Source organism: Corylus avellana, chromosome ca6 (assembly GCF_901000735.1).
Source record: "Corylus avellana chromosome ca6, CavTom2PMs-1.0".
NCBI lineage: Eukaryota > Viridiplantae > Streptophyta > Magnoliopsida > Fagales > Betulaceae > Corylus > Corylus avellana.
The window spans coordinates 4,274,091-4,288,443 of record NC_081546.1 but is presented as its reverse complement, the minus strand read 5'-3'; the positions used below and the strand labels follow the sequence as shown (position 1 = coordinate 4,288,443).

Sequence of the window (14,353 nt, the reverse complement as noted above, 5' to 3'; positions counted from 1 at the left end):
TCAAATCCTATATAAAATTTACCGTTTTGAAAAGATTTCTTAAATCTTTAATAGACTCAAAATCTAGAAATATTTATCCATTCTTTCTTGTTGTTCATCTTTACAGCAGACTAAGTCGTGCTGCATAATTGAGCCACCTCATGCCCGGCATAGACCACCCTCATGCTCGGCATGGATGACCAAACTACCCTGACAAGGGAGATTGCTCTTCTTCAATCCTCGGTCTACAAAAATATCTCACTCTCCCAAAAATCCTCAATGCCGCCCAGAGCTCAAAAGAAGAATCTTAGAGCACGCTTTACCGCCTTTAAAGCGACAAAGTTTGTTAAATAAAATACTCACAAAATAAAAATAAAAATAATAATTCGTTAAATAAAATAACTAAAAAGTAATTCTCGTGTCTTATTTGTACTTATTAAAATTATTATTGAATTTATAATTAATTACTATTAAATTTTGATAAAATGATAATTTTAATCAGATGACTGTTAGTGAAACACAGTAAAAGCCGTTGATATACTCCTCTAAAACCCTTTATATTTTGCACTCAACTCTAAAGCCCTTTGATATACTCTTTTGCATATTCCTTCTATATCTCCGACTCTGCTCCTCGGCTCTCGCTCTCTGTGCGATCGAAAAGATTCTCTGAGCGTCTGTGGTTTTTGCTGAAACCGCGAAGATGAGGTGTGGTTCTTCACGCTTTTATGTTTTTTCGTTAATTTTCTTTCGAAGGTTGTGGAAACCCTAAGATTGGATGTAGTCAGGGCAGTGAGTTTGTGGCTCTGTTTGGTTATTGAGAAAGAATCGGTTGAATTTCACAGCTGCCTCAGCTATACCGAGTTCTTTTTATTTTGTTTTTCTCTTGATATATGTTTATTGATATTTTTTGTTTCTAGGCAAGCAAACAGAGGTTTGTGGTCTGAGTTGATTGTGGTGAGATGAATTTGATTTTATTAACATTTGACCGCTGAGAAAATGGAAGGAAATGAAACAGAGAGGAGATTCCTAGTTTCGTGTTGTTTTCTAGCATTTTTCTACTATTTTCTTCCAAGAAACCAAACAGAGGGTTAGGGTTTAAGTTCATTTCCTAAATTAAAGCTGATACTCTGTATAGTGGTGAGAACTTTTCGTTCATTAGAGTTGAGTCGGGGGTTCCACGTGATGGTGAAATTTCTAAACTATTATCTATAAATTCTACATGCTATGAACCGTAAGATTGCATATTTTTATGTTGCATAATGGGCGGATGTGTGTGCGCCTGTGTGTTTGTTTGCTTTTCACTGATTTTGTTTGCAAAATTTGGAATTTGATCCCACCATCTCTGTAAATTGCTGCACTGATGCAGAGAGATAAGTATATTCATTTTTTTTTTTTTTTTGGTAAAGTGTTGAACTAAATGCTTAGTGTTAAAGTAATTAAATAGCCCTAGTTATACCTTATCTACCTGACCTATCACACTTGTACTGCACTTGGATTATTGTGTCATATAACTTGTTCCTGTTGAATTGTTGAATCTGAACGCAGAAAATTTGATTGATAGATTTATTCAATCGAACAAAATGGTGTTATGTGCCAGCCCTTTGGTTGTCACCGTTTGAAGAAGAGTCATCTAAAAGAATATTACCCCTATATTCAACATAAATCTCTTCTTAGCATGGTAGCTGTAGCTGGTAAGTGTAGTAGTTGTAATACAAAATGATACTGATCCATGAGTACGCTGCAACATAGAAAACATGCTACAATTTGAAGACTTAGTTTGTATTTGCAGTCTGAGAAATATTTCCTCTTGCCTGCAGCTTTGCTTCTTGCTACTTGTTTGCCTCCTCTAGCTCAAAGGGTTTTTTAAAATGTCTGCTATAATCAAATCAAGAAGATAATAGTATCATTCTCTGTGTCATCTCTGCTTCTTTCTTAATTTTCTATGGCCTGCTTTTCTTCATTCACTACACAATACTCCTTCATAATCACTGCCATATTATGGTGCTCCACTTTAGACCGATCCACAAAGCTAGGCTATGTTGGTAATAATAAAACAGATGAAAAGAGGTGGAGTTGATGACAGATGTTAAAGACTATCTTTTTTAATAAATAATGAAGAAGTTGTTCTACTTATAAAAAATAGAAATAAAATAATGAAGTTTTGTATAAACAATTTTTTGTTCTTCTCTAACTTATTTTAATCTCCAACTTTCAGCCGTCATCCTTCTGTGAAATGGGCCCAGAGGTCTGATCAGGTTTTCATTACTATAGACTTGCCTGATGCCCAGGATGTGAAGCTTAAACTAGAGCCTGAAGGAAAATTTTTCTTCTCTGCTACCAGTGGAGCAGAAAAGATACCGTATGAAGTTGACGTAGATCTGTATGACAAAGTTGATGTAAATGTATGACCCAAATCATAACCATTTCTCTTTTTTCTAATTTCATTCTATTGGACAAGTTTTGTATTAATATGACAGTTTGCAGGAGAGCAAGGCTAACATTGGCTTGAGAAATATATGCTACCTAGTGAAAAAGGCTGAGAACAAGTGGTGGAGCAGATTGCTGAAGCAGCAGGGGAGACCTCCTATTTTCTTGAAAGTTGATTGGGATAAATGGGTTGATGAAGATGAGGAGCCGGAAAAAAAACGTGAGTGTTTCTCTTATCTTTACTTTAGATATTGTTGTTCATGCTGTTAAAATTTCTTGACAAAACTTCAATTAATTGGTTCGTGCATTTTGGTTTCCAGCTGGAACTGATATGGACTTTGGCGACTTTGATTTTTCTGTGAGTGCGAATATCTTCACTTAAGTATCATTATGTTATATATATATATATATATATATATGTTGTATTTCTTAAAACTTATGCAAACTTCTTGTGCCCCTCTTTTCCAGAAGCTGAATATGGGTGGTGGTGAAGGCTTGGACGCTGGTGCTGCTGGCAGGGATTATGGTAAGTTTCAAAATTCAGCTACATAGTATTCCTCTCATTTAAACGTTATCTTAAAGACTGGATTTTAGATTTAGATTTTCTTTGTTTAATTAAAAATGATCTGAAGTGTCCTCTCCGTTTTTCAGAAGAAGACGAGAGTGACACAGAGGAGGAAAATATTGAACAAGCACCACCTGCTGGTGGTGAGCCTGATGCAAAAGCTTCTCTTGGTGGTGAATCTGGTGGCGAGCCTGATGCAAAAGCTTGAAGCTTTGGGTCCGATGTGGTTGGCTAACCCTATTTTGCCACTTAGTTTAATGTTTTGACCTACAAATGGTGAATGTTTTGCTTCACATATCTTGCCTTTTTTACTTTTGCTTGGAGGGATGAGGTGGTATTAGTTTTAACTCGGTGTTGGTGAGCTTTACGTTCCTGGTTTACGACTCTACACATATATGTTAGTCTTCTTTGTTGACAATCGTATCTTTCTTGATTTTGTATATTTGTGTAATTGCGAGTTGGTGTCAACGAGTGCGGTTTTCAAACCGATACAAACTAATTAGACGTGACTGTTAGAATTTTTATAGTTGAATCAAACTTGAGTAAGGATCTCAAAACAAGCTTAATAAAATACTAAAAGATTCTCTCAAACAAGTTTGAAAACCTTAAAAATTAAGATTATTATAATAAAGCAGATTATGTTCTTAAAAAAATCTGATAAAAAATTGAAATTATATTTCTTATGAAATGTCTCCTTCCCCCCCCCCCCACAAGACTATAGTTTTGAATACAAATTATCATTCATAACATTCTCCATAAATATTGTATCTTTTCCATAAGTAAAAAAAAATCAAAAAGTGAAGGTTGGTTCTCGGAACTTAGGTCTAAAATTATATATCATCCTACACACGAGATCCCTCTCTTGGCCATTATTATAAAAGAGGGGTTCACCAATTCCTTTTCGTCCTCTTAACGAATTACTAAAAAAAAAAAAAAAGGGTACAAATGTACTACTGTGACAATGAGGTGTAAAAACTTGTTAACCTCTGGTAAGTATGTGCTATTATAGTCACATTCAGATAAACTTACCCTTTTGTTTTGTTTTTGTTTTTTATCATCCATTGCATACGTCATTTAATGCCACATCAGCCATGAGGTAGTCTCATCTCCATAAAACAGTGGTCATAAGGTCCACAGACTCCACACCATCTTTCCTGTCTTTCGAAAATGATCCTGCAGTATGGGAAATGACAAAAAAAAAAAAAAAAAATCAAACCATCAAAACATGACATGTTTGAACCTTTCCAAGTGATATTCAGAGAGAAGTGAAAATGAATTACAATTTGGTACTACACAGTAGCAGATTCAGCTTCCTCAGCTTACTCTACAGTGCTATCAAGTTTTGATTAAGGCACTCTCAACTCTCAAGTCTCAACGAAAAGGCAAGAGCAGTGGTCTTCTCACTGATGATTCTCATATGATAATCAACGAGTGTGTCAATCGAGCAGTTGGGCTGAAGTTAGATCGGAGACAGCATGTGAAAGATCCTCACTCTAGAGCTTTTAGATAATCATTGTAAACATTGAGGAATGACTTAAATCTCATTTTAAACCCAATAAAGAATAAAGTACCGCTCTTCTAATTAATCCAGAGAAACATGATGTGCCTGATGAAAATACTGGTTAAACAAAGTAAATAGTAATGGCAAAAAATTAGGATTGCAGGCGAGGACTAAACGACAGGAAAACATATGAAGAAAAGAAGTGAAAAAGAAGAAAGCAGGGAGGGTTGGGTTGGGTTGGGTTGCATGAACCTCGCTACCTATCTACACCAAGAAGCCCATTAGGGATGGAGTTTACCTAAACAACATGTATAGCATCTCATGCTCCCTCCTGCAGATAATCCCTTCTACCCTGCCCTGTCTTGAGCTATTTTCATCCTCAAAAATGAAAATCAGTACAAGAGACAAAAATTGTGTCGGCTTGCTTCCGGTTTAGGTAAAAAGTTTGACTTTTATATCTGAAAAGCAGGTTACAAATCCTTCATCATCAATTTTCCACTGATTTAAAGCAATGAACCGCCTCCTTCATAATCACCAAGCAGACTATTGGTTCAATTTCTGAAAAGATCAATGTCACCAAAAATCTTTGCAAGAACACAGACCTTCTTTAAATCTGTGAAATCGAGCTCGATCTCGCACGATAATTTCCCTGCTATATATCTTTGATATAAGTTTAATCACAATATGGCAATCCCCACATATCCTAAGGTTCTTAATTACTTGGATTGGGTTCCCCTCACTTGTGCTAATCAAACCAAAAGCCACAGCTAACTTCTCGCTGTGATAACACAATACATTCTCCTTCTCCTCTTGTCCTATATCATGCAACACAAAGTTAGTCTCAGCCACATACCCATATGCTTTAATCCTGAACTTAATCTCATCAAGCTTTGCATAAATATCACGCCAATTGGAATGGCTCTGATCACCATTTACAAACTTATGTATGACACCATCCACTTCAATGTAGCTAAATCCTGGTATCTTCTTTACATCCCTATTCTTCATTGCCTCCCTCACCCTACCCACATCATTCCATCTCTCACGAGCTGCATAAACATTTGACAACAACACAAAATCCCCACAACTATTAGACCCCATCTCCACCAGCTTCCGTGATGCAATTTCAGCCATTTCTACATTCCCATAAGTCTTGCTGGCACCAAGCAAACTCTGCCAAAGAACCACGTCGGGAAACATAGGCATGGAGTTTATAATATCATAAGCCTCTTTGAGCCGCCCAGCTCGACCCAACAAATCAACCACACTTCCATAATGCTTAACATTAGGGGTAACCCCAGAACCAGCCATCGAATCAAACAACCGCACCCCATCTTCCACTAAGCCTGCATGGTTGCACGCGCATAGCACAGCAAGATATGATACAGCATCCGGGTGCACACTGGCTCGACCCATTTGCTCAAAAAGCTCAAGTGCCTTATGTGCATCACCATACATAGCAAACGCCATAATTATGGTATTCCACGTAACAAGACTCTTTCTACAGAACATGTGCTCAAACACACGATACGCTTTATTGACGAAGCCACATTTCGCATACATATCAATAACTGCATTACAAACTATCACGTTCATGTCTAGCTTCTCTTCCATGATGTACCCGTGAATCTTTTCGCCTTCTTTCTCAACACCCAGTTGCGAACACGCCGAAAGAGCTCCAAGAACGGTGACTTCATTAGGCTTCCAACCCTCTACCGTCATTCTTTTAAACAACGCTAAAGCTTTACTGGGTCGACTTCCCTGAGCCAACCCAGCAATCAAGGCGTTCCACGAGGCAATATCTCTCACACCCATTTCATCAAATACCTTTTCCGCACAATCAAGATCGCCAGCTTTCGCATACACGTCCAACAAAGTAGTCTTCAAAAGAAAGTCCGCACAGAACCCAAAGCGCACTATTTGGGAATGTATCTCCATGGCCTCAGAGCGAGCCAGCCCACGTGCACATGCCTTGAGAGCAAAGGAGCACGTGAGCGCGTCCACTCTTTGGGACCTGCGCGACATGGTTCGGTACCATGAGATGGCCTTCGTGGGTTCGGGGCCGGAGGCGAGGCCGCGAACGACGGCGTTCCAGTCCTCGGTTGATGGGTTTTGGATTTGGCGGAATATGAGGGTGGCATAAGAGAGGTCACCGGCGGGTGAGACGGCGCAGAGCTCGAGGAGTTTGGTGCGGGATGGGCAGAATAGGAATTGGCCGGTGGTAATGAAATGGGCTTGGAGCTGTTTGATGTGTGCGAGAGAGGTGCATTTCTGTACCATGGAGTCGATGTAAGCCATTCCATGCTCTACCTTCAACCTAGGATTGGGGTTGGAGCTTTGATTTGCAGTTTACAGTTCCATACGACATTCGTGTTTACACACGAGCTGAGGGTTTCAAATATTAGTTCGAAAGGGTAAAACACAAATGAGCTTTATAATTTTTTGACTGTTGGCCTTGTGAAATTCACAATGATCCAACTATATTCTTTTATTCTTTTTGGGCAAGTATATTTTAGTGAATACGAAACACTTTCTTTGAATATTTACACTTTATGATCTGGTTGGATTTCTCCCCAAGAGAGAGATCAATCCACAGAGGCTCTTTGTCACTCTACCAATAAAATTTAAAACAAACAAACAATACACATTTGACAACATGACTTTTTATAATTTTACCCATTTCATTTCTATTATGTAAAATTATGCGGGAAAAGAAAGAGATTGGAATCCTTTTTTTTTTTTTTTTGAAAGTAAAAACTTAAAAAAGCAAGTTTTAATTGCATTAAAGAATAAGTATAAGTCTATATAAGTCGATCTTAATCCAGACCATTTAGTAAAACAAATTAAATTCTTTAAACTCAAACTTACAAATTTCGCGTTAACTCGTTGGCCATATAAAAAATTGTCAGTTCTATAAGAAGCATTCGAATAACTGAGTGCCTTCCAAATGCTCGGGAACATTGTTTTTGGAGGCAATCCTCACCCACCAGGAACTTCAAAATCATTTAAGATGTGGTAAATGAATTGCAAAATTCTTAATGACTAGAGAAACTAATTTGACTGGCAGGGTTATCTTTACCCCATTTTCTTTCTAGTATTGATGATATGACTGATTCGTGTCATCAGAACTCTCTAGAAAACGTCCTCAAGGGGTAGCTCAATTGAATCCCTCATTTTCCTTCTCTTGGGTGGATATGTCAAAAAAAAAAAAAAAAACTCCGTAGAAAACACCATGAACAGAATGCCAAAGGAGTTTCCAATTCGATGAGCATCTATCTTCTCAAACACGCAGCAACACATTTTTAAGTCTGCAACAGGTCTACTACTAATATTGCACAAACTCTGTCTAATATAAGATCCCAAATAAATACAACACTTGAAATGCAATATATGTGCTGGTAATAACACAATGTTAAGCAGATTTGGTCGATACAAAGAATTGAAGTATTCGCCATCTCATGCCATAGAATCCCGCATCAGCTATCAGGCAGTCTCATCACAACTTCAGATGGTGGTCGTAAGGTGCAAACCATCTCTTTTGTTTTTCCAAAATATACCTGCAATATGTAGAGTAAGCAATATGTAGATGTACTCAATTACCCCATAAATTATCTTATCTTTCATTATAGTATGAAATGATTCAAAGGCCATAAGGCCCAAAACAACCATGGTGCACAACAACTGAACATATTAGCATCGGCACAAAGTATCCTTGGTTCAGTAGAACAGCGATATCCAGAGGAAAACTCAAAAATATTAAAAAGGGACGCATGATACCTGATCCAGTGAATTCCTCAGCTTACTCTCCATTTCTTCTATCATCCTTCCCATATTACAAAGATGGCCCTCTGCAACTGAGAGGTTCATATCCATCTACAAAAGGAAGAAAAAAAAAAAAGAAGATTCAGTCCATAAGGACTATATTCCAAGACAAAGACACCCAAAACAACTACACATATACTTGCATGAGGATAGTCACGCAACAAGGAGAGAAGACTATATTCCAAGACATAGACACCCAAAACAACTACACATATGCTTGCATGAGGATAGTCACGCAACAACGAGAGAAAATTTACTTTTGAGGCATAACTTTCAGTGCTAAGGCTGTTTAACTTTGAGAAAGACAACAAACCAATATGTTGCTAAGGCTCTTTGGGGTTCTCGCGATATACAGGGTAAAGGAAAGGAAAAAATATTTCATTCCTCCTTGAGCATCTTTAGACATTTTAAGCCTTGGTTTTTTGGTACTACCCAAGAACCAAATGGAGGGTAAAGGCATATACAAAGGATACTCACACTACGCCACCTTCATATCATCTGAGCCAAAGATAGGAACACTTATTGGATGGGAGATGGTGCTAATCTCCAACCTGAAACCTCTTACTGATTACCAGCAAATGAAATAAAAATTTGTCCTGATAAATTTCACTCACTCAATAGGCACAAAGGTACAATCCTCTTACATTTGGCTTCAGCAGATTTTCATGGGAATGTTTCAACATGTAAAGTCAGGGGCAAAGATTAAACTCCTCAGTATAAAACAGAATCAAGTATGAAGTACCTGTCGTCTAATTGATCCAGACAAGCTAAATGTGCCTGATGACTCGTTATCTGTAGTCAAAGATAGCATGACAGTACTGGTTAAGCGGTAATGAGCTGTTCCTTCCTCCTCTGGTCCCACCTAGATAAATATGAGTTGCAGCGTGCTGAAGGAAGGAATGACAGGAAAATGTACAGAGAAAAAAAGGATAGGAGACAGAGGGGGAGCGAAAATTACAATTGCATCTCCCCATCTACACTCTGCAGTCCATGGAAAATAAACTTTACCTCAATGACATGTATAGCATCCCACGCTCCCTCCTGCAGGTAACCCCTTCGACCCTGCCCTGTCTTTGAGCCATCTTCATGCTCAAAAACAGAAGCAAATCAATAAAAGATACAAAACTGTGCTGACTGCCAGTTCAGGTAAAAACTTACCTTTCTTTATCAGAAAGCATCCTACAAAACCTTCATTATCATCTTCCCACATATAAACTGATGAAATGCCACCTTCATAGTACCTACCAAATTATTGGTTAATCAAACTGCTACATTTTTTCAGAACAAGAGAACTGATTGAACAAGAGAATTTGCATACAGAAATTTGCATAGAAGATACAGCTGATTTAGTTTTGTTTTGAAAACCAGAAAATTGGGTAGAGGTACCCAGCAATAAGTTTTTATACACAAGAATAACTAATAAAAAGAAAACTGAAAGACGAGGTAAGTAAAGGACCTCACTGGTCACGATAAATTGCAAAGATGTCGTTCGCTTCAACTTCAAGTTTCCTCAACTCTACCGATGGGAGAGCCCCATCCTCCAACAGTGGATGGTATTTATTTGACCAAGGTGATCTACATGGAAATAAAGTAACATAAAACAACATAAATCCATACTTACAGATAATTTTTTTCATTTTTTTTTTTGACAAATACTATTTACAGTGGATTTCTTATAGACTGTAAATAATTATGGGGTAAAAACCAGGTAACCGTTTAACTAAAATGAAAACTATGACCCTAAAATGGATTCTAAAAAGAAGAGCCATATTCATCACCCCAATACTTGAAGTAGGGTTTGTTGGATATTTGACATGCTTAGTTACCAGAGTACAACAATAGCAGCACTGGTCATAAAATATTCAAAGGTTCATGTATGTCTATAGGTAAAACATGTAAATAATTATTTGTGGAAATAGCTCTATAGTATTAGATGAATGTCCATAAAAACCAAAAAATGTATGTTGGTCGCAAATGATTTAGACTAGAAGTCAATAATGTGTTTCTCTCATTGAAAACCAAAACTCCTTTCAACAGACTTTTGCACAAAAAAGGTCCTCGGAGCTCCAATGATCTGTGAACCAAATATCCATATATTGTAACTTTCCAACAATGTGCAAGCAGATTCACTTCCTCGTGCAGATTCAGATTACTAATCTACCATGCTATAACCTAAACCAAAATTCTTAAAAAGCAGATTGTTGAGAATCTACCTATAAGAGTCGGCATCTCTGTTGTATTCACACAAAATAAACTCCTTCCCAGATTCAATGTCTCGTAAAACCTGTTTAGTCAGTCCAAAAGATATTTTCAAATGATGCAATGTAGGCATATTGACAAAGTTGATACATTATTCATCCACATAAAACTTGCTCCAATACAGCTGTTGGTGGCAAGTTAATACGGCACACCATATCCCCCAATATAAAAGCAAATTCCTCGTATGGGGAAGAATGAAACGCATGGCCCAAAAGAACAAGTATTATTTCACTCAATTATAGACTACATAAACAAAAATACAATAGCCTCCAGATCAGAAAATACTGATGGAAAACATTACAATAGCAACTTCCAAGCTATTGCACCGATACAAACATATGCACCTACGCACAGACACACTGAGATACCCACATAAACAGATATGTTTCCATGAAGGCTAAACAAATTTACGAGTATAGATGAAGACCGGTTACTTGAAATTCAAGTATTGAAGGGATAAGAGATGCTTTGATTAAAAGAGGTTAAATCATTATATAGTAAAACTTGATGGATGGGGGTATATAAGAGAACTGCAAAGCAATACAAGAAGTGAGGAAATCATAAGAAGGCGACTATTGCAATGTAGGACCCTTCAAAATCAATGGAAATCAGAGAGATGATATCAATCAAGGCATTTATCATAAACTACAGATATCAAGGCATTTATCATAAGCTACAGATATCAAAAGATTAAGAATTGATATGAGATAAAAATAAGACAAGGAAATACCCATTGTGATATTCTCATCTTCTAGAACCATAAAACATCCACTTTACTGAGTCACATACAATAGTTTTTTAACACGAATTTGATTTTGATCGGACAAAAGCAAACCTCCCAGCTACCTCCCCACTCTTTAGCTGAGCACAATGATTTGGTTCAGTTAGCATCCATTTAGGGCGAGAAAAACCTAAAATCTGTTGTTTGTTAGCCAAATTGTTGGCTATGTTAAACTATATGACCTTCTCAAACTGAAGGGAAAAGTAAACATCAGTGGTACCATTTCTTATTTCTAAAAACAAATTTTGGTTAAAAAAAATATATAAAATCAAAAAAGGAAGTATTTGGTACCGTTCGCAAAACAACATTCAAAACCTCCCTAATAACAACTAACTATTTCGAAAAATGTACACAAAAAGTAGATTACTGAGTCTTAACTTGAAAATCATATGTCGGGTAGTATAAGAAATGAATAAAACAAAATTTACAGTCTTTTCTTTTTCTATTTAATATTTTTCAGAATCAGATTTCAGGAATTTCAAAAACTAATTAGCAATAACTAAATAATACGAACCAATTCAATCCCACATACGTATAAACACAATTCAATTTTCTTCTCCGCTCCTCTCTCTACCATAGCCGCAACAAAACATTAAGTAATAAAAACAAACTATACCAAACCCTAACGAAAACACAACAATCCATTAACTTCTGCTCTATAAAACCCCAATTAACAATTTCACAAACACAAAGCTCAACGAAATGGAACTCAACAAACTGAATTCAAACACGATTTAACAAGCCAAACCAAAATGAATAAAAAAAAAAAAAAAAATCATCGAAGAGATAAATACAGACAAATGTTGCTTTTTTTGTATGTAATGGAATGCGAAAGAGAGAGAGATAGAGAACCTGGAGAGGCTGGTCGACTTGAGAGAGGAGATCGGAGGAGTGGTGGGGCAAGAGGCTGAGGAGTGCTGAGAGCGCCGTCTCCGTGTGCTTCGGAGGCATTCTTCTCATCAATCCCATCGCTGCCTCCATTTCCATTTCTCCTTTTCTCTTTTGCCTTTCAGATTTCTTTTCTACTAGACTCGTACGAGACCCATGAAATTGGAGATAATTTAGGTTCGTAAGAGAGAGATTTTGTTGAAAAAAATAATTATTATTCTCTCTTTGTGTGTTGAAAAAGAAAGAAAGAAAGAAGCGCCTTGTTTGTTCCGAGTTTCCCTCGCGGGAACCCACCGTCCCTCTTTTATGATTATGTTACCGTGCTTCGCACCCTATTTTATATACCTCCATCGCCCTTCTTCAACGGCATCTAAAGAACTTCGTGGGCATACACTTATGCATGATTACGTGCTGTATCCATTTAAAAAAGTCTTTGGCTTTTTCAAAACCAAAAATACCTTCTTCTCCTTTCTTTTTTTTTTTTTTTTTACATTTTACAAACAATTCTTATAATAAATGCTTAATTGTTTAAGGTATATTGAATGACTAATTATTTACAAAAAGATTTAAGAAAAAAATAGAGAAATAACCACACAACCCTTTAAAATCTCTCTATTTATTTTTTATGAGATAAACCCTTTAAAATTAGTCTTTTAACTTCTAGAGGAGAAGATATAATTTATTTATTTATTTTTAATTTCATCTCTCCTCCCCTCATCTAAAATTGGTTGTGCAAACACCTACAGCCACTTTTGTTATCAAAGGTGCTTGCGTGACCACTACAACTAGATAAGGGTAGTTACGCCATCATCCTTCTTTATTTATTGAGTGTGGTCGCATGAGTAATGCTAGAGACCATCTTTTTATCCTCTTTTTATTCTCCTAAAGTTGATGTGACTTTCAAAATTACCATTAAATTAAAATTCAAGTATGATTCATCTAAAATTTAACAGTGATTTTAAAAGTCACATCAGCTTTAAGAGAATAAAAAAAATTATCCATAGCATTACTCGTGGTCGCATAGTCAATCTCTTTTTTACTATTAATTATTTTTAAGAAGTTAGCTCCGCATTATATGATAGTGCTTTCTCAAAATAAGAATGTTGAGTATTTGTTTATTTGAAAACACAAATGGCTTTTTAAAAAGTTTACCAAATAATTTTTTTAAGCAGACCCACAAAAAATATTTTTCTCAAATATCAATCTCACAAAAAATTTCTCAATTTTATATCACATAAAAAAAATTCAAATCAAAACATGAAAAACACATTTCAAAATTAACAAGCATACCCAAGAGCTTATGCCTAATAGTATCTTCAGTAATAAATCCTAAACTCTAAAAAAAAAAAAATTAAGAATGAGTCATCCTTTAAATTATCCAGGATAACTATAGTCTATAGGGTTAAATTTTAAATATTTTTAATTTTCATTTAATATGCAACTTATTAAAATACAAAAATATTAAATTTTAATAACAATAGATGAGATAAGCTTTACTGGTTTCATCATGAAAGCGAATCACCAAATTTCAAACGTTAAAGTGAAGAGAAAATGATTAGGGGGGCATGGTGAGGCACCTCACGCTCATGATTTGCGTTACATGCCAAGTTGGAATTGGTTGGGCGGTGATTTGTTGTGATGCATCTTGTCACATACTCGTTGCCTCCCATGCCCCATTCCCCCATACGCACACGATGGTATGTATGCAGTATGCATAATGCATGCATGTATATAAAAAAAAATGGTTAAATACTAAATACTCCATGGTTTCATAACTTTATTTTTTCTACTTAGGGTTTCATTTTTATTATAGGAGGTCCATGTGGTTTTGATACTAGACCAAATTAATCATTTTGTCAATTGACTTAACGAAATTCCACGTGGACCAATCAAATATTGACACGTGACACCCACTTCATTTTTTTTTTTTTAAAAAAAGGAAAAAATTGGGCCACCCCATCTGGCCGGATGGGGGTGACTCGGCCACCCCCAGTGGGTATTGGGGGTGGCCGAAACCACCCCAAATGGTGGTTGGGGGTGGTTTCGGCCACCCCCTTGGAGCCAGCCATCCTCAGTTTTTTTCCTCTTTTTTTATTTTTTAATTTTTTAAAAAATTAAGTGGATGCCACGT

The 14,353-nt window shown here is 36.5% G+C and overlaps 3 protein-coding genes across 4 annotated transcripts; 1 reads left to right on the top strand and 2 right to left on the bottom strand.

Annotated features, from left to right (window-relative positions):
- The first annotated feature begins 537 nt into the window (after positions 1 to 537).
- On the top strand, positions 538 to 3,389 carry LOC132184654 (co-chaperone protein p23-1-like). The gene is made up of 6 exons (XM_059598372.1): positions 538 to 684; positions 2,195 to 2,381; positions 2,464 to 2,626; positions 2,727 to 2,764; positions 2,875 to 2,932; positions 3,058 to 3,389. Exons 1-6 carry the CDS (start codon positions 680 to 682, stop codon positions 3,177 to 3,179), a joined length of 573 nt encoding a protein of 190 aa, XP_059454355.1. The 5' UTR covers positions 538 to 679; the 3' UTR covers positions 3,180 to 3,389.
- A 536-nt stretch (positions 3,390 to 3,925) lies between these two features.
- Positions 3,926 to 6,897, bottom strand: LOC132184511 (pentatricopeptide repeat-containing protein At1g34160). Of its 2 annotated transcripts, none has more exons than XM_059598166.1 (2): positions 4,252 to 6,897; positions 3,926 to 4,144 (listed from the first exon to the last, which is right to left on the bottom strand). In XM_059598166.1, the coding sequence occupies exon 1, from the start codon at positions 6,768 to 6,770 to the stop codon at positions 5,046 to 5,048; it is 1,725 nt and encodes a 574-aa protein (XP_059454149.1). In that variant the 5' UTR covers positions 6,771 to 6,897; the 3' UTR covers positions 3,926 to 4,144; positions 4,252 to 5,045. The 2 variants fall into 2 exon arrangements, with proteins under 2 accessions (XP_059454149.1, XP_059454150.1); XM_059598167.1 differs by having other exon boundaries at positions 4,771 to 6,897.
- An 814-nt stretch (positions 6,898 to 7,711) lies between these two features.
- Positions 7,712 to 12,510, bottom strand: LOC132184181 (probable F-actin-capping protein subunit beta). Its single transcript, XM_059597710.1, has 8 exons — positions 12,187 to 12,510; positions 10,508 to 10,578; positions 9,756 to 9,869; positions 9,453 to 9,535; positions 9,303 to 9,376; positions 9,037 to 9,156; positions 8,250 to 8,345; positions 7,712 to 8,029 (listed from the first exon to the last, which is right to left on the bottom strand). The coding sequence occupies exons 1-8, from the start codon at positions 12,319 to 12,321 to the stop codon at positions 7,949 to 7,951; spliced, it is 774 nt and encodes a 257-aa protein (XP_059453693.1). The 5' UTR covers positions 12,322 to 12,510; the 3' UTR covers positions 7,712 to 7,948.
- Between the last annotated feature and the right edge of the window lie 1,843 nt (positions 12,511 to 14,353).

Bases quoted from the DNA above. Each gene is read 5' to 3' on its own strand.
- LOC132184511 (XM_059598166.1), bottom strand. From the start codon at position 6,770: ATGGCTTACATCGACTCCATGGTACAGAAATGCACCTCTCTCGCACAC.
- LOC132184654 (XM_059598372.1), top strand. The intron at 2,382-2,463 runs GTATGACCCAAA...GACAGTTTGCAG, and splicing joins ATGACAAAGTTGATGTAAAT to GAGAGCAAGGCTAACATTGG. The intron at 2,933-3,057 runs GTAAGTTTCAAA...TCCGTTTTTCAG, and splicing joins TGCTGCTGGCAGGGATTATG to AAGAAGACGAGAGTGACACA.
- LOC132184181 (XM_059597710.1), bottom strand. From the start codon at position 12,321: ATGGAAATGGAGGCAGCGATGGGATTGATGAGAAGAATGCCTCCGAAG. The intron at 10,579-12,186 runs GTTCTCTATCTC...CTGACTAAACAG, and splicing joins AAGTCGACCAGCCTCTCCAG to GTTTTACGAGACATTGAATC. The intron at 8,346-9,036 runs GTACTTCATACT...TTCCTTTTGTAG, and splicing joins CTGGATCAATTAGACGACAG to ATGGATATGAACCTCTCAGT.